Consider the following 19,844-nt stretch of genomic DNA (forward strand, 5'->3'; position numbering starts at 1 on the left):
ATAATAATAATAATACATTTAATTTAAAGGGCGCCTTTCAAGACACCCAAGGTCACCTTACAGAGCATAAAGTTATCATAAATCGTTTAAAACAAGACATTGTGGAAAAATAATAATAATAAATAAATAAATAAATAAAACAAAAACAAGACAAAACAAACAAACAATCAAGACAGTGATCAGTTAGACGTTGTGTGCGAGTTTGAACAGGTGAGTTGTGACTTGAAGGTTGTAATGGTGTCTGACTGTTTTATGTGTGGGGGGAGGGAGTTCCAGAGCCTGGGTACTGAACAGCTGAATGACCGGGCACCCATTCGTAATGAGTCGTGATGTGGGGATACATAGTAGTCCAGCAGAGGTTGAGCGGAGGGAGCGGGAGGGAGTGTATTCTTGGAGGAGGTCCCAGAGGTAACTGGGGGCTAGGTTCCACAAAGCTCTCCAGTATTTAATAATGGAGAGCTTTGTAGGTGAGGAGTGGGTGGAGACGGTGGGTCGCCCAACCCTATGTTTCGCACCCAGTGCCTGTAGCACTTGGGAAATCTTTGTGTTTACCACACTGGCGTCAAAACGTACCAGTGAGGATAAGTCGTCTATCCTATCTCCCAGAACACGCACTCTATCTACTGCATCTGTGTCTTCAACACGATTGTTTTCCACATCATCGGCCAAACTTCGGAGCGCATCAATAATCTCTATTGGTGACCATGGACCTGACACGAACTAGAAGTGAACAAGGAAATTACGAGCAAGTGACGTAGTTCCCGCTCAGACGCTGATTGGCTGATACGTTTGCCACTTTGCATATTGACTTTTTGGATTCCTCTTTGGATTCCGTTTTGGATTCCGTTTTGGATTCCGTTTTGCGGATTGAAATGTCATTTGAATATCACAACACACGGAGCGTGGCGAAGTGTATTGCAATCACGGGGACGCTATAGCTTTTCAATTTGTATAAAGGAACTCAAAGAATTTGACAAAATGTTATTCTATTTGTATTGTTATAACTTTTGCAAATTTAATTGAGGATTGCATTGTCACTTTGCATGTTAAAATACACTTTGAATAACGTATTTACAAATTACATTATAAAATTGCATAATGAATTGTCAAATGCATAATGTAATTCCAAATTGCATTGCCATTTGAATTTTTCTACATATATGCTTCCATAGTAGTGGGCACGGGGAGTTTGCCGACGGCGACGCCGTTAAAACAGAGGGAAAGGGGGAGGGGTGATCATCAATGTATCAAGAGATTGCGGGATGCGGGATCAATCTTGCCGTTGTCTTTTCATAGTTCACGTAGAGTGTGTTTTCGTGCGTGCGTGCGTGTGTGTGTGTGTGTGTGTTTGTGTAAACTGCAGGCTGCTTGGCACATGCGCACTGACCACCTTGAGTAACAGTATACGTACAAATATATTTATATATATAGAGATAGACATATTTATACATACTATATTACAAGCATCAAATACGGTGATGACCATGGTTTATGTTTAGTAATGAATTAAAATCTATAAATCTTTCATTGAAACAAACACCTAATTCACTATCTCACTACATAGCCTTCCGTCGTTCATAGTTCCCAGTTTACCTCTTCACTCCGCTATCACCCCGGTTACAAGCCTTTCTCTCTCTCTCTCTCTCTCTCTCTCTCTCTCTCTCTCTATCTCTCTCTCTCTCTCTCTCTCTCTCTCTCTCTCTCTCTCTCTCTCTCTCTCTCTCTCTCTCTCTCTCTCTCTCTCTCTCTCTCTCTCTCTCTCCTCTCTCCTTCAATGTAACCTCCATCCTCTTGTTGAGGACTCAGGGCCAGGCAAGCTGTGCAGCAATGACGGATGTCTTGTCCAGGCCCCAATTTTAATGGCATTATGGAGCAATTGCGGCGGGTAATTTGGAAGGATGAGTGACCGGACCGGTCAAGGGCCTTCATAGAATTACAAAGCATGCGGCTGTCTTCTGCCACCCCACACACAACTACCAATTCTCTCTCTCTCTCTCTCTCTCTCTCTCTCTCTCTCTCTCTCTCTCTCTCTCTCTCTCTCTCTCTCTCTCTCACACTCTCTCTCTCTCTCGCTCTCTCTCTCTCTCTCTCACTCTCTCTCTCTCACACACACACACACATCAGATCACACACACTGTCTCTGTCACACAGACAAACAAACAAATGCCCATACCCACACACACACACACACACAAACACACAAACACACAAACACACACTCTCCGAGGTCGTGTGAAGAATTCCTGCGCCGTCAACCCTGCCTAGTCCGTTTGCCTGTCACCCATCATGCACTGATCTCCTTCCTCTTCCTCGTCACAGTGTCCGACCCAGCGTCAGGACGAGAGCGGGTGAAAGAAGAGAGTGTGTGGGTCCCACACACACCAGGGCCCCACACACACCAGGGCCCCACACACACCAGGGCCCCACACACTAGGGTCACACAAACCAGGGCCCAACACACACCGAGTCCCCACACGCACTAGGGCCCCACACACACTAGGGCCCCACACACACCAGGGCCCCACACACACCAGGGCCCCACACACACTAGGGCCCCACACACACTAGGGCCCCACACACACCAGGGCCCCACACACACCAGTGCCCCACACACACTAGGGTCCCACACACTAGGGCCCCACACACACTGGGTCCCAACCCACACCAGGGCCCCACACACTAGGGCCCCAAACTTTAGGGTCACACACACCAGGGCCCAACACACACCGAGTCCCCACACACACTAGGGCCCAACACACACACCAGGGCCCTGCACACCTGGGCCCGACACACAATTTATATTTTTGGTTACTTGTTATGTAATTCTACTCAGTCAGAGGTTGGGAACCACTATATATATATATATATATATATATATATATATATATTATAAAAGAAGTACCTATATCTCTTTTTACCATCAAATGACACGTTTTTATTTATAAATGTTTGAAAAAAACTGTCAAATTGTAATTTCACGCTTGATCCAACAGAGTCTCTTTGAATTTGTTAGATATTTAACCGTTAACATGTCTTCAGCACTGTACACCACCATCATAACTACACTAGATGATTGCGATAATCCCAAATAATGATGACAGATATGTTAGTGTTTCAAACCATCTGTCTGACTGACCAGAATTGGCCACACAGGAATACAGGGCAGTGTCTTCAACCTGTGGTACTGAAGGGTATGCACAGTTTTATTCTTGAAACAGACATATTTACAATAATAGAGACAATTATATATAGATAACTGAATGGCATTTGCTGCTTTTTTTATTGTTCAATTAATGGTTTGTGTGAATTTTTGGTTGCGATGTTAACACACTGGGAGAATATGCAGCATTGTTGACTTCTTCTTCCTACTATTTCCTACTGGCCAGGGCCTTCTGCAGTAACGATGCTGGGGCTCTGGACCTCTCTGCTCAGCGACTGCAAGTGCATTAATCTATTGTTTGATCCGTGGCGGTCCGTGAAAGGTCTTGATGACAACAAAGTGGTTCACCTAAAGTCAGAGGTTGAGAACCACTGCTTAAGGGCCCTTATGAAGCCCACCGCTTGCCAGCCCGTGGTCCACAAGAAGTGTAGGAACCTCCAATCAGAGCAATCACCCGCTTCAAAAGAGTTGTTCTAGAATCTCTCGAGTGGAGAATGAATGCAACTCCTGGCCATAAGCGTCACATGGGCCTGCTGCTGTATGTCTTCCACAGGTCATGAAACCTTTATTTGTACACTGAAAACCACCACAATGTCATCATTAATGAATAGACTCTAGCATTTCCATCAAGATTTGTTACCACGTTATTTGTTATCACTTTTTATTTCATTTTCAAAGGGGACAACACTTTTCCTGGGATTTGGGGTGTTGCTTTTGGGTCTCTGGTGCTCCCACACGCATGCAAACTTTGAAAAAAGTCTGTTCATGATATTTTGAGTAAGATATCCTGAAAGTACCCCCCCTACATTTACCGAACGAGCGAGTCAGTTTCGGCGCCCCCTGAATATTACCTCCCACTTCCCCACTCCCCTCCAATCAGAGCATAGCTCTGATTGGAGCTGCTGGAGGAGGGGACATGGAGGAGAAATGGATTGTACCCCCGGAGCTGAGCTGCCAGACTGCCGCCAAGCTACCCCCGTCGGACTGCCGCCGAAACTTCGGCGGAAGTTCAGCTCCTGAGTACACCAACGGGTGCAGCCGGAAAGCTTCGGCGGCAGTTCAGCTCCCGGAGTACACCGCCGGAGCTGCCGGACTGCCACCGAAGCTTTTGCGGCGGCCGGATGGCTTCAACGGCGGCCGGGGCGGCAGTCTGGCAGAACTTCCGACGAAGTTTCGGCGGCCGTCCGGCGGGGGTAGGTCGGCGGCTGTCCGGCAGCTCAGCTCCCGGAGTACAATCCCTTTCTCCTCCATGTCGCGGTTCATGGACTTCAGAGAGTCAAGGCCAAAGTTCCTTTCCCCCAATTCTTCTCAACCATGGCCGACATATCCCCCACTACGAGTCTTTACTTGTTGTGGAAGTACCAGAGATGTCAGACGCAGTCTTTATGATTAGTAATATCATCCGAGACGCACATAGTTTTTGGCCGTGTTATTAGATGTAGGAATATTATATAAATACCCATAAATAATGTTATTATTATTATATTATATTATATAGATATAGAGCTCCAGGAGTCCACAAACGGCAACAATCCCTTCTCCTCCATGCTGTGGTTCAGTCTGACAGCTCATTGGTCAATGGGCAGCAGCTCATTTGCATTAAAGCTACGGACACCAGAAACATTAGCGCATTCTGAAGGGACTGAAACAGAGGGGAATAGCGGTAGGTACGATTTATTTTCCTAAAAGCTATTTCCAGCAAACAGCTTCAAAAACATGTTTTCTGGAACTCAAATACTATGTTTACTTGTTGGGAAAAGACCATAATATGTGTCCTTTAATTGTGCAAAGTACCAATGTCACCAGTAAGATGCTCTGGTTGGAATGCTTAAAGGTTTCTCTTAAAGAGGTATTTAACCCAAAAGGGGGACATATGTTTTATACATGATGCTCAAGATAGTTATCTGTGGCATGTTTTTTTTTTACTTTTACAAAATAGGCAGAAATTTAGGAAAATCTTTTTTAAACGCCAACTCTCAATCAACCACTTTGGGGAGGTTCGACAGTCCTCTGATCTCAAGTCAGGTTAACTTGTGGCGTCAAAGTATTTTTTCTAATGCACCGCGACAAAGACACCAACGGCAAGAGGCTGCACTACCGCAGCACTGTCTGTGGATGTGAGCTCTGTCTGGGCAAGAGTGCATTGTTGTGACTCAGAGACCGTTTAGTATGATTAAGTAGCACAAAGTTGCCATGAGTCTTTGGATGCCCCCCCCCACCCTGCTTCTCCTTCCTAGAACCGGCTGCACAAAGCACATTTTTTTAAATCACACATTGTTGGAATTAAAGCTTTTACAGGGCGTTCACTTACACTTTAAAATACAAATCGGATAGTAGAAATATTTTTGAGGATTGGCTACCTGCAACTCAGCTGATGTCTCACCCCTTGAAAGTCCAGGACTTGCTTCTTACACTATTGTCTGAGGCCTTTCGCCACCTCAAAGTGGAGTAACAAGGTTTTAATATGAGACACAGCTTGATATAAAAAATCCAATTCAATAAGAACTAATTTGACATTCTTAGTGATGTGTTTTGATGCCACAGGGGGTTTCATTGCAAGGCAGTGAGCCACATTTATGAGTCATTAATAGTCTGCTTGAGTCTTCACTGTTAATTTTCTCTATTAATCCTTTGTTTTGATCCTTTATGTGTGACTATAAGAGATAACGACAGTGCACAATTTGGGGTGTTGCATGTCACACATTTCTACACCCAAAGAGAGAAGAGCCAATGTATGATGCTGCTTCAAAACTTAACAGCTTTAGTTGTCCTTAGAGGTTCCTTCAATTAACAGAGTCCCCTCCCCCCCTCCCCCCACCATGTAACCACCTCGCTGCTTATATCAACCTTTAATCTAAACTCCCTGGATCTCAGCATGAGGGGCTGTTTTAAGTAAAAGATTTGAGATAAGATTATGCGCACAATCTTTTTGCCTCCACCTAAACTATATTACAGACCCCTTTTTAATCTATCATGTAGCCTGAAGATATTCATATATTTTTGCAGTATTCTCCGTATGCAGTGCCAAAACAGCCACAAGTCACAGCACACATATTAGCTTTTTCAGCACAAAATTTTTAATTACACTTGCATTTCAACCTCTACTGGAAAGAAATAGAGGAAATATCATTTTTTTATTTTGTTTTGAAAAACTTCAGCCTACCTCAGGCTGCCTTCCGTTCTGCGTGTTAATTATAACATGACATTATGATGCATCTCTATCCTGGGGGCTGTGAATACTCCTACCCCAGTGGACCTTGGGCAGTCATTCATGTGTTTTCTGTAAAGGGTATGTCATATGTCAGTCCACGGGGAGCGAACCTCCTCCCATATAGACATCTCACCAGACACCTTGGCCATGGGGGGCGTTGACAATTGTTTCAAATAAACCGGTCCTATTTGTACAGAAATATTCAAGAAACATAATCTGCACATAAAGATCGAAAAAGGAAATTTTTGCTCTTTATTAAATAAGATCTTAATTTAATAATCAGTTGTTAAAATTATCTAAGTTTAGAGTCTTCACAGGAAGAAAGTACATCTCCGGCAAATAGGAGTGTGTTATTTTCACTCTGAACAAAATAAGAAAAACACATTCATATCTATTTGTGGTGGTTAGTGAGGTCCCCCCTTCACTTTAGGCGTCTTTGAGTGTTATTAATTATTATTATTCTTCATGTTTAACCTCTGTTTTCCTTTTATTCCTAGTCTGTTTTACATAGTTTTGAATGATGACTATATGCTCTGTAAGGTGACCTTGGGTGTCTTGAAAGGCGCCTCTAAATTAAATTAAATGTATATATATATATATATATATATATATATATATATATATATATATATATATATATATATATATATTCATATCTATTTATAACCAATGTCTGAAAGTCTTATGTAGACATTGACTAATCAACATTTGCAACATTCTCTCTCTCTCTCTCTCTCTCTCTCTCTCTCTCTCTCTCTCTCTCTCTCTCTCTCTCTCTCTCTCTCTCTCTCTCTCTCTCTCTCTCTCTCTCTCTCTCTCTCTCTCTCTCTCTCTCTCTCTCTCTCTCACTCTCTCTCTCCCTGTCTTGTAACTTTGCATACATTTTTTTAACCAAACTTATGCATACTTGCTCTCATTCTTCAATATTTCCTGAATTTCTTAAGTTCCTTCGGCCTGTCATTTCTTGTAACATGCCTTAATTATTGAATGAGAGGAAATAGTGACAACAACATCTGGTCTGAGATGATTTAACAGTTTTAATTGTAACTTTGTACAATAGATTTTACATTTTCACAAGCTAAGAAGGAAATGGTGCTGGAAAGCCGTTTCTCCAAAAAAACAAAACATGTCTTGAATCCTTGACAGAAGGGAGAAGAATGCAACTATTACCATCTTCTATTGGCTTCCCTTCTTTACAAACTGCAAGTTATGGCCCGTTATTACCAAATGCCAGCACAGCGCAAAGAAGAACTGTTAGCATTAACCCTGGTACTGTAGTGGTGTGGTTAGAGACACAGAGGTTCCAATACAAACCCACTCGCAAGAGACAAAGGTCTCAAAGGGTATTCTGCTTTCAAACTTTCAAGGATCTTTAAAGTCCAAATCCAATCGACTAACAACCACATCAACATGTTTGCTTGCACGAAAAATAAATGCTGGTAACAGCCACTAACTATCCAATAGTATTACAGCCTTCCAACCCTTTGAGCATTTGGTAGAACAACAGAATACCATTGGTTTGATTAGTGTGCGGCTAGTTCTTGTTGCAGTAGGCCTTATCGGAGAGTTGTAATAGCAGGGGTGTACACAGGTGTATCTCATGACCTTGATTAAGAGCACCGGCATACCTCGGCCCATAATTAACTTAATGAGTAACACCTGTTTGTGTCCCTAATATCACACCTCTTTAATGAAGTCCTATGCCAATACATGTCATTTCGGTGGGAGCCAAAACTTTAATTAAGAACACATTCCAGTCCATGTTGTATTAAATAAGAAACATCATAGACAAAACAAAAGTTCAAAATAGAAAAATAAGATGTCTGTCCCCCAAAAAAGTATGAATATAGTAAACCATGATCAAGAGTGGGGCTATGATACAAAGTCAATACTTAGGAAACAAGTAGTATTTTAATTGCAGTAATATAGGACAGTTACAATGATATCCTCTTTCTCAGATGCAATAGTATTTTATAATCATGTACATATCAGGAGAAATATACATATAGCTTGTTATAAAAAAAAACAACTAACAAGATTCTGTCTTATTTAACGTTGTATCGCCAACGCCATGGGTTCGTCATCAAGTCAAAATATTTCACAATGCTCTGAAATAAACGATCATCTTGACATTTGTTTGTCCGGTTCTTCACTTTCAGCCAGAGAACGCACAGCACATATATCATGTTAAATGCCTCATAATGAACACTTAGGTTCTAGTATACAGTAAGTACATTTCAAGAAGCCACAGGAACCCGAAGGGACCCAAGCAGCCATACATGTCATAAATGCTTGTGTATAGCTGAAGTCATTTCCCTTAACATGCCACATGTCAATATGTGGTTATTATTACTAGAAAATAGTCAAGAAAGGCATGGGGTTGGGGGATATTTGCTAAAGCTTTGTGTAAATGACTGCTAAACACGATTGCTGAACATCAAACAATGATCAAGTGAGGTGAAATATTTCTGTTGAGCACTGAGGGGATGAATGAATGAATGCATTGCCTCGACACGTTCACTGTGTCATTGCCGTGGCAAAACATCACAGCATCATCACACAGATGCCAGCAGGTGTGTAGGTTTATGAGAGCACAATATCATTAAAAAAAATACAGTAACTGAATATACAGTACAGCGCTAAAGACTTAAGCTATGCTCCGTTACTGTCGCGGGCCGTACGGCATGGAGCGCAACGCTCGCTTCAGATAAGAACACCAGCTCCTTAAATCACTCTCACAAGAAACCACTCAGCATGGACGCAAACAACCGTATCTTCAAACTCTCCTCAGGGGGGGGGAGAGAGTGAGAGCGAAAGAGAGCGCGAGAGAGAGAGAGAGAGAGAGAGAGAGAGAGAGAGAGAGAGAGAGAGAGAGAGAGAGAGAGAGAGAGAGAGAGAGAGAGAGAGCGAAAGAGAGCGAGAGAGAGAGAGAGAGAGAGAGAGAGAGAGAGAGAGAGAGAGAGATACACACACACAAACACACAACAGTACGTTTTGACAGTGCCACGTAAGTACAATCTTTATAAAGGATTAAATCTGATGGATTAACAACTGCAGTGTTTTCTTTTTTTTGGGGAGGGGGGTTTAAATCTTTGAATAAATTAAGTTGGTAATGAAAGGTGTAGAAACCGAGTGTTAAGCCTGGATGTGAGATTGTGTGAGTGCATGTCTGCGTGCGGGTGAAAGTGATCCCGAGAGAAAGGAGACAGATAAAGAAGGAGAGAATAAGATCAAAAGCCCAGCATTCAAATGTGCGTGTGTTTGTCGCTGTGCTATTTAATCCACACTGAACGAGAGCGATGGCGGAGCCACGCTTCTCCATCCGACCAATCATAAATGCCTCCGAATACTTTTCCAGGTGATTATTCTTGTGATTTCTACGCAACCCAGAAGTTTAATATCTAACTCGACTTTCTTTGATGGATTGATTATACGGTGAAAACCACTGGCACCGTGATCAAAACACGAACGAACACACATACACTCACACATAAACATTAACACCGACACACACGCACACACACTCACACTCACGTGCACACAGATATGTCTGATGAGTGTGGGCGGGACCTGAAAGACCAACCTTTCAACCCTGGCTGTGATGTTTGTCTTTAGACCCCTCCTGAAAATGGACAAGGTTTTGTTGAGAGATTTGGAAGATGGGATCGAAATCTCGCTGTTGCAAAATTTCACAACACATGTGTTCTCCATATGGGAGAACCCCCAGATGTAGCAGAATGCATTCTGACAGTAGCATAATCCCCCAGTGGGCCACAGAAAAGCTTGTTTTTTGTACATCCCTTTTGATCAAATTAAAAGGGAACAAATATCAAATTGTCAAACACCTGATCAATTGGTTAAGCGCACAGTTGCAATACTAAAACAACAAAAAACAATGGAGCTATCGGGGAGAAATGAAATGAGTGAAAGAGCGACAGAATCCAGAGGTAAATAAAAACAGAACAGCTTTTACTGGAAACAGAGGATATAAGCCTTGTTTTCTCTCTTTTATACAAATATGTTATCAGTCAGTCCATTTGTGTTTGTTGCTTAGGAACGGTGAGGCTACAAGATGGCTCGTGTGCAGTGAGACAGCCAGAGCAGCGGGGGCAGCAGACCCAGGCTGGGTGGAGACCACCTACGCACAGCTGAGTTTCCAATGGCATTGGACGTTTCTCGACCATCCACCAGTGGGTCCTGAGAAACAGGACAGAAGAACAAAAAAGAGAAGATGCAGTAGTTTATGAAGATGGTATATATACATATATATATATGTATATAGGCCTATATATATATATATATATATATATATATATATATATATGACTATATACACATGTGTTTAAAGTTGTATTCACACTTTTCTGAGTGGTTTATACAACTGCCAGTGGCTGGGTCATCTCATATCCCGGTTTCCATTAAATGTCACACCGGTGTAAAACAGGCCCTTGTTATTATACAATGGCATTTACCGTGAACTTTAAAAGCCACCAGAAAAGCAACGGACGCACTTGAGCCTTGAAGGGACGACAAAGACCAGACTTGTAAAAAGACAAAGAAGCCGTCGGTTAGCGCTGGCCGCCGCGGATCACCGGGGTCGGCGCGATAACGTACCTTTCTTTGCTAACAAGCGATGCTGCTTTCTACAAGCACAAAGTATTCCTGCTCATTCCGAATTTAGGAAAATGGCTTGAGTTATGAAAACATTTCATTCAATGTTAAAGGTGTGTTGCTCAAAGGCAACATTGTTTGTGAGTTCAAACAGTGTTAAGATAGTGGTGAGAGTGGTGGTGACATTATAAAGGGTTTTGTATTGGTTCTGTACTCACCACACAGAGGACACCATCAGCACTGGAGTTAGACTTCAATTTCTGAGCCTAGGAAAGCAAAGATAAAAAATGAATTTACATATTACAACATATATGTAGATATCTATAGATTGTGCTATTGTCCGACTGTACTCGATAAATTCGCGATGCGTTTTTACAAAGATTTCTTTTTTGACCATCAACATTCAAAATGGTCTACATTTTGTGTGCCAGCAAATTTGGATTTTCAAAAGAACCACCTAAATTCACAAAAGAGCCGTCACATTTTAACCATGTCATTAAAACTGAAAGCAGGGCTTGCACTCGAAAATGGAAACGGTATAATTGCTTCAGAAAAAGAAATACCTGAATGAAGGTGTTTTAATAATAATGAACATTTTGGACTGGCAGATCGAACATCAATACCCGCTGTGTAAAGCAGCAGTAAATGCTACTCCTGTGCTGTTTGTTTGAGATTAAACACACTGCAAATGAACACCTTGTCCTTTGTTCGGATACACAAAGGACAACAAAAACACATTTCTAATGGAGTATTTGGGTCCTCTGTCTTACAGAACACAACTGAATTGATCAGCGGGAAGATATTTGAAAGGTATTTATGATACCTTATTATTATTTTCTGAACATGTCATTTGACATATTCTACCGGCACAAAAAGTTCTACTGGCACATGAAATCAATGAAAGTCAAAAAAACAAACAGCTTTAACAGCAATTGATATTCATAATGATATGCAAGACCAGACTTGCATATCTTTTCTTCACTGTCTTTTACAAGCGGCTGTGCCACAAACGCTCCTCATGCCTGTTTGTCTGCCATTATGTGATGTGCATGCTTTACTGTCTCTTCCCAACCAACATATGGCCGGTCTCATTCTGCAGCCAAACATTCAGGGTGGACCAACTACAGTATTCATACCTCCCACATACTGCATCAGGAAGCACCTAAGTACCTTCTCTCCAGGAGAAGAGAGTCAATGTGAACTTCACACAAGCCGCGTTTACATGGACACATCTGTTCCGCATAGATTTCTATGCGGAACAGAAAATGATCAGATATACTCCTCATTCGGAATACAATTATCTTTAACTTAGAGCAGCCGCAGTAGTTCGCAATTGGTCCACTGAGCTCTGTCGGTACTTTTAAGCACACTGAACTTGACCGCTGTCAAGGAAAGTGGATTTATTGCCTGATTCACGTTTTTGTTATCACTCCGTAAAAGTAGTCCGGCAAGCGTGTCCGGTTGCTAAGCGCCGGGACATGGGTGTTTATTAATGACGTGTTTGCGTATCGTAGTGTCCGCGCGCGTCCGAGATAACTGTAACTGAGTAGGCTACTAGTACCTTTGCAGGCTGAACGTTAAAATAATTCTTAATTTAGAGAGATGGCAGCTGCGGTAGTTCGTAATTGGACCTTCGAGGAGACATTTCCTCTTGGAAATTCTTAAGGAACAAGATATCTTCCGAAGGATGGACCAGAGAAAGGTTCGACATAGCGACCTTTTAAAAGATGCGCATCAAAAGTTTAGATATTATATATATGTTTATATATTCTCCATGAGCTCGCATAACTTCACAAACGACTGCCGACTCATCCTAAAATTCTCTCGCCATTCCTTGTCACTAAATTCCCGTAAGATCACTCTCCCACCAGTCTTGGCTGCGGACTTGCATCCAAATTCCTCTTGTTTGCGGCGGAGCTTGGGGTAAATATAAAGATCTGACGAGAAATTGGCGTTGCTGCGCTGTCCTCCTCCTTCTTAATTGAAGGAGCAGGCAGAGAAAAGCTCTCTCCTGCTGTGCTTTCATTAAAATCAACTTTAAAACCGATAGTGATAGGACATCCATTATGTCGCCGCCGGTCCAGAGATGTGTCAGGTGTGCGCGAGAGACATAACGGACACTTTTGTTACTGCCATATATACAGTACATTGGGATCACATTTTAGGAAGAGATCTATGCGGCATAGAAATCTATGCGGATCAGGTGTGCCATGTAAACGCGGCTCGTGTCAGTCTTTTTCCTCCACTGTGTGAAGCGGTCGAAAGGTGGGAGTGGAGTGTGGACACTGGAGCTGAACCAGTCACAGTCTCTGCTCAAGTCCCAACCCCAGCACTCATATATATATACTATATAGATTGTATATATTCATGGCCACTCTCCACCGTGTCACCCACCACACATTCTGTCATTATGTGCACTGCTGTTCTGTACATGCACTACTTGATACTTTGCACTACACGGTTAAACAGGATATGGTCAATAAATACCACGCCATTGTACAACGTCCTTGGAGGCCTGCTAGTGTGCAATTGCAGTAATGTTGAAACTATTCTAATATAAAATGTACCATTGTGACGGCATGGTTTTATTTACATGCCCCCTCTTAATTGTACAGTGCTACCATTCAGCATTGCATGATATCAACCCGTTACACACAATGTTCCCTCTGTATACCAACCCATTTGAGTTCCGCCTCAGCTTCAGCATGTGTGTGTTACAAGCAATTTTACTTGATCACTGTCTGCATCTTGTGCAACGTGGAGCCAATGAGCGGGGCTGCTGAAGCTCCTGTGCGGAACTCTAATCACGACGGACCAGTCACATTGACGAGCCACATGTTCTACGGTAAGTCATGTTCTATTCCCATGTCAGAGGGCTTTTTATGCTGAGATAAATGAACCAGATACCTCTGATTCTTTCCACTGCAACAGGACGCTGGTGAGAAGTATCGGGGTGCTGCTCGTCAACGGGTAAGTGTGTAGCTGGCTGGGTTGTATGTCATTGTATATCTGTTTGTGGGCTTCTGTGTGCGTGTGTTTGTGTGAAGGTCATAGCGCTTATTGTGTGCGTATGTGTGTGCACGTATTTGTGTGTGTGTGATTAAATGCCTAGAATAGACTGTAGGTATGACAGAATAATATATGATTCCAGTATCCAGTCGCAGGCACTAAAGTAAGGCCGCGGAAGCACGGGACGAGCAGGACTGGATAATAATACAGGAGAAAGGTACACTGCATGCTGTTAATACGCTTTCACTCTCAGAAGAAAAACACTGCAGAAAGAGGAAAGAGTCAAAATTTTCTTCCCAGGCGTGGGGCTGAATACTGGTGATCAAATAATAAATAAAATACAGAAAAAGGTGGAAAGAGGCTGAGGCTTGGCTCGGCACAACAGCAGATGTCGCCCAGCCGCGGAACAAATGAGCAGAATGACATCGTTTACGGGTTGTAAGGTAAATGACTTAAAGCATTTCAATCACCTTGCACCCGGTGTTATGGTGAGAAACCATCTGCGTTCCCCGCATCCCGCACAGAGCCGAGCAAACCTGTTCCCTGGCTTTCATTATGGCCCGATTAACTTTAACTGCTAATAAATGTGTCTGGATCGCACTTCTACGCTTAGCTCGGTGTAGCGATAAGCAGGCCGGATGATCCTGACTGTAAGATTCACGATGCAGCGTTTCAACACAATAAACCTCGACAAACAGGAACGACTAAACTAGGACAATCATGTGTGCATGATCAAAAAATGTGTATATATATTTAGAATTATGTATATATACTGTATATGACCTTTAAACTCTGTATATAACATTTATACGTTAAATACACAGTGTATCAGTCCTATATAATCTGTATATTACATTTCTATGTACTTATGTAGTGTTTATCCTTCATGGCCGGCAGCTTTGCCTGGAATCCTCTCTGTTGACTGCTAGCTTGGGTAAAAGTCACATTACCATGTTTCCGATATCCGTATTTGTACGGGTCACTTTTCAACCTGCTTTGGAGTCAAACATATTCATGAGATCTAAAAGACAGCCCATGGCCCTGTTGAATACAATATTTATATTTTGGTTTGCGTGAGTTTGTGTGTTTGTGTGTGTGTGTGTGTGTGTGTGGTTGTGTGCGTGTGTGTATATGTGTTTGTGTGTGTGTGTGCATGTTCTTGTGTGCGTCTATGTCTTGTAGGTAGAAGTCTGTATCATCAAACACTGCAATAGTTTGTTAATAGTTAGGCTGTATGTTTGTGTGTGTGTGTGTGTGTGTGTGTGTGTGTGTTTGTGTGTGTATATGTGTGTGTGTCTGTGTGTGTTTCTGTGTCTGTGTGTGCGTCCATAGGAAGGTGTGGCGTGCCCCAGCAATACGGCTGCTCACACACTAGAGGTTGGTTGTGTCGGCAGGGGAATCCAACCATCAACCCCCAGCCTCCAGTTGGTCAAAGAAACACAAAACGGACCCCCGAAAAGCTTGGACCTCATTCCCCCTCCACGGGCGAGGCGGAGCGGGAGGAGACCTGGGCGCCACCCCCTCAACTGGTCCCTCCACCCCAACCCCCTCTCCTGGTGCCTCCACCCCCCTCAGCCAGCAGACCGAGGGAGAAGACGAGGAGTGTCGAGAAAGAGCAAGGCGACAGAAGTGGACAGCCCCACCCCCCGCCGCCTCTCCTGCAGCCAGCGCAGACGACACTATAGGAAACTCTCCAGTTCAGTTTGAAGCATGACGTTTGCTCAGGGGCACTTGGGCTGCTGTCATGAGACGGTACGCTCCGGGAGAATCAGAAATGTTTCTTAACGTCCACACAAAGGAATGAAAAGAACAATGTCCCTGGCTGCTCTTCCCCCCTCCGGCTCCTCAAATAATGTCGCCCGCCATGACACTCCTCTCCCCTCCCCGCCCTCTGGCACTGAGCCAGCCCACCTCTCTCTCTCTGTCCTCCTCCCCCCGTTCGTTCTCTCCTGCTCTCCGCCAGTGCTCAGATGAGGGAACGCAGCTCTGGTAAATGTGGCCACGCTGTGGAATTTGGGTAATTGAGTGTGGCTGCAGTGGAGGTATCGCTGTGTGTGCGTGTGTGTGTGTGTGTGTGTGTGTGTGTGTGTGTGTGTGTGTGTGTGTGTGTGTGTGTGTGTGTGTGTGTGTGTGTGTGTGTGTGTGTGTGTGTGTGTGTAGGCGATGGTGTGTGTCATAATGCAGATGAAATAATGCAATACAGTCGAATAAGATCAGTGCCATGCTGCGTCTCAGTATCTGTCCCCGAAGATACGGACCGATCTGCCTATTTGTTCATATCATGTCAACACTGGTGCTCCACTGGTCTCGCCTCAGGACACACATGTGTTTCTAGTCATTAAGGCACCACCCCAAATAATGATGTACCAATATTGCAGTAATAAACAATGCATTCCTGTACTGTTAAAAACATGGAGCAAAAATGAATACGCAACAATAAGGGCTGGATTCAATGAACTAGTAAACACGATATAGTGTTAGCAATTTGTAAATTCATGAGCTCCTTTCTAAAGACTAAGCCTGCCTATAGATCATTGAAAATAAAGATATTATAAATATTGTTCAGAAAACAGGTATAATACCATGTTGTACCAGTTTAATGTACACGTTCATGCTCCCTGGTCATTTGTGTTTAATAAATCCAACGGGACAGCGCTGCTCACATGTTGGGAACCACCGCTCTAGATCACTGAAAGGCAGTTTTCTGCTGCTGAATTCTGATCCTGTACTCCATACTTTTGGTCCCAAATCAAAAGAATAAAGAGAGTTACCAGAGTTGTAGACTCTTCTCAGCCATCGCTGACGCTAGGAAATCTTGAATCGCTGCCTGACTGTACCGGGGCCGCGTGTGAAACCTCAATGCGTGGGCCGTACCCCGGCCCCCCGCTGCCAACAGACCCAATCAGGGAGCAGCAGGCCGTTGCCTCGGCAGCTGGACGGAGATCATGGCCGGGCCACAAGCTCGCAGAGCCAGAGTGCATTATGGATTTACGAGGCTGTTGGCCATGCAGAAATGGACTGGTCCTCGTACGGATCGACTGATTTCCCATCATAGTAACATTGCAGAAACATAATATGCAGTCATTCTGAGAGGGAGCCCTGAGTGTTAGACATGTGGGTATGAAAGTAAAATCTGATACTTATGGTGCTATATTGATTTGAAGATATACTCTCGTAATAAACCCCATGGCAACTACTGAGGATATATATAGATATATATTGTGACGTAGTAGCACCAACAAGAATCGAGTTTCGTGTTCCAAGTGTAATTACTACACAAAACGTTAAAAGGAACATGGTGAACACGCGTGCCAGCCTGGCTCCGCCCGCCTAAGTACTGCAGCTCAATTTTAATTTCCCTTCAGTACTACGTCTGCGCGGTATATTCCTGGGTTTTCTCCATCCACATTTTGTGGCTCCAATCAGCGAACAGAGGGAGTGGCTGAGAACAATGACGTTAAAGTCAGCTCACGTTGACGGACATTGTCACGCACAGTGTTTGTTCTATTTCATGTAGGCTACTCCTGAAAAATTGCAACTATGCACCAATCAACGTGGGCACCGCCCACATTTCCCACGGCACCGTGTATATAAGGCTTCGCAAACCACCGCCCATCCTCCCTTTTCTTTCAGCGATTTGTACTGATTAACGAAGATATGACTTCCAACCCTAAGATGACCGGTGGCAGCGGCATGGGCGAGGCCACGGTCCAACGGCCCTTTTCAGGGCCACTGGAGAGCGCTCCTATAAGAGCTGGCGGGCCCTTTTCAGGGCCTCAGTGCGCCTCCTGTCCCGCTTCCCTGGCGGCGGGTGAAGGGGACATGACGTGTTTCAGGTGCCTCGGCGCTGAACACGCCACAGCTGCCTTGGTTGCTCCCGCCTCCTGCGCCGCCTGCCGCGCGGTGCCTGAAGAGGGGCTCCTCTCCAGGCATCTCTTTTTCTCCCCGTCGGTGGATCTCGCTGGGGCCATCGACATCTTCAGGGTCGGAGCTCCGGACGCCGAGGACGCAGACGACGAGCGCTTCGAGGTTGACAACGTCGCATCCTTGGACGACGTCTTTCCTGGGACAACGTCTTTTCCACCGAAGCCACTGTCGAGAGGGAGAGACCGCGCCGGATGGCCGATCTCTTCGGCGAGATCATGGGTGAGGCGGCGGCCATCAAGGGCATCAATATGCCAGCCCCGCCTCTCGCCCCCATGTCGGATGACATGCAGGGTGAGTGTTTTCGCACCCTGTCTTCCTCCCGGCGGGCTACCTAGTGCCCCCTGTTCCCACCGGTTCAGCACGTTTTCACCGCTGCGGGTGGGGACACCTCTACTCTGAAGGCCCCGGTGAAGGCCTTCACTGACTTCACCAACGTGGAAGGGTGGGCTGATACTCAGGCGAGGGGGATCCCTCGCCTGGAGCCTTCCCTAGCAGCGCTTCTCTGTCCGGGCGCCGGGTGGCGTCCTAATAAGAAGCAGCTGCCCCCCGACCGCCTCCAGAAGCAGATTACCGGCCTGATGGACAGGGTGTTCGTCTGTGCCTCGCAATCTGCGGCGGCGGTCATCAACATCGCCCTGCTCTCCTCTGCCCTGGTCTCCTTGTCGGCTGGCAGGGAGGCTTACGGCCTGGAGGAGGCCACGAGATGGCTGGCGGTTTCCCGCTTCTCCAGCTCCATCCTTCAGCTATGCCAGCCGATAGCCGTTTCGGCCAGCTGGCAAATGGCGTGGGCCACCATAATCCAGAGGGCCATATGGCTCTCTCACACTAGGGCTCCGGATGGACTATTTGGGCCCCGGTTCTCAGAGGTGCTCGCTCACCAGCAGTCCGTCCGTGGGAATCGGTCCCGGTTCGGGGCGATTCTCGCTCGCTCCTCCCACCAGCAGCAGTCGCAGCAGCAGCAGCAGCAGCAGCAGCAGCAGAAGCAGCAGCCGCCGCTGGGGAGAGCAGCACCGCAGGGCCAGAAGTTCCGCAAACTTGCTCCCACTTTTTCTTATCCCAATAAAGAAACAAAAGACCGTTCGACCGAACGGCAGTACATACACCCTAAAGAGCGATATTCCTTTAGATTACCTCTTTCCCCCCCTCAGCCAGATGGCTGTAGGGTGGCGGCCGGACGTCGTGTTTACATAACCTCTGGTTCACTTGCTTCTAAGAAGTGGTGTCCCTTTTTGAGCTTCGTGGGCGGACTGGAGACTCATTACACGAGCCCGTGTATACGGACGCTTGTACTAGTTTCCTAGTTTCCCACATTATCCCCTCTACCTCCCTTCTACAGTCTGTGGAAGGTGAGAAGACGGGTCTGCGCGCTGTGGTTACAGCCGGCGGACAACGCACGGTCATGAGTGCTACGGCTGGACGGCTCGTTGCCTGTTCAGCGGGAACGAGCGCAGCGTCTAGACAGCTCGCTGTTTGTACAGCGATTAGCTCTGTAACGTCTACCACGCTCGCTGAGCCTCCTCCCTTTCATGGGATGCCCCCCTTGGTCCACACACTGTGTGGAGGCAGTAGGGGCCGAGGAATACGGGTTATTCCTGGACAGGGTTCCTCAGCTGTCAGCTCGCCCTCTCTCCGACCGCTATGCGTGTTGGCTAGAGCGGTGCATTCTACCATCGTGGTTGGAAAACACGTTGAGATGGGGTCATCCCATACAGTTCAAGCGCCGTCCCCCACCCTTTATGGGGTTGGTGGAGACCAGGCTACGGGATCCAGCGGCAAGCACGGCTCTGGCAGCAGAGGTGGCCCGTCTCTTGGAGAAGGGGGCCATCACTGTCCCCCCCCCCCACCACGAGTCCCACCTAGGGTTGTAGTCCCGCTACTTCCTGGTTTCCAAGAAGTCAGGGGAGATGAGACCTATTCTGGATCTTC

General features: G+C 45.3%; 1 protein-coding gene across 1 annotated transcript in view; it reads right to left on the reverse strand.

Annotated features, from left to right (window-relative positions):
- Positions 1-7,390: 7,390 nt before the first annotated feature.
- Positions 7,391-19,844, reverse strand: part of gfra1a (gdnf family receptor alpha 1a) — an 82,705-nt gene continuing 70,251 nt past the window's right edge. The window contains 2 exon segments of the mRNA XM_060072403.1: positions 7,391-10,568; positions 11,201-11,248. Of these exon segments, the coding sequence (XP_059928386.1) occupies positions 10,437-10,568; positions 11,201-11,248 (180 nt within the window). The 3' untranslated portion in view covers positions 7,391-10,436.

The sequence above is a fragment of the Gadus macrocephalus genome, chromosome 15, assembly GCF_031168955.1.
Source record: "Gadus macrocephalus chromosome 15, ASM3116895v1".
In the NCBI taxonomy this organism is placed as follows: Eukaryota; Metazoa; Chordata; class Actinopteri; order Gadiformes; family Gadidae; genus Gadus; species Gadus macrocephalus.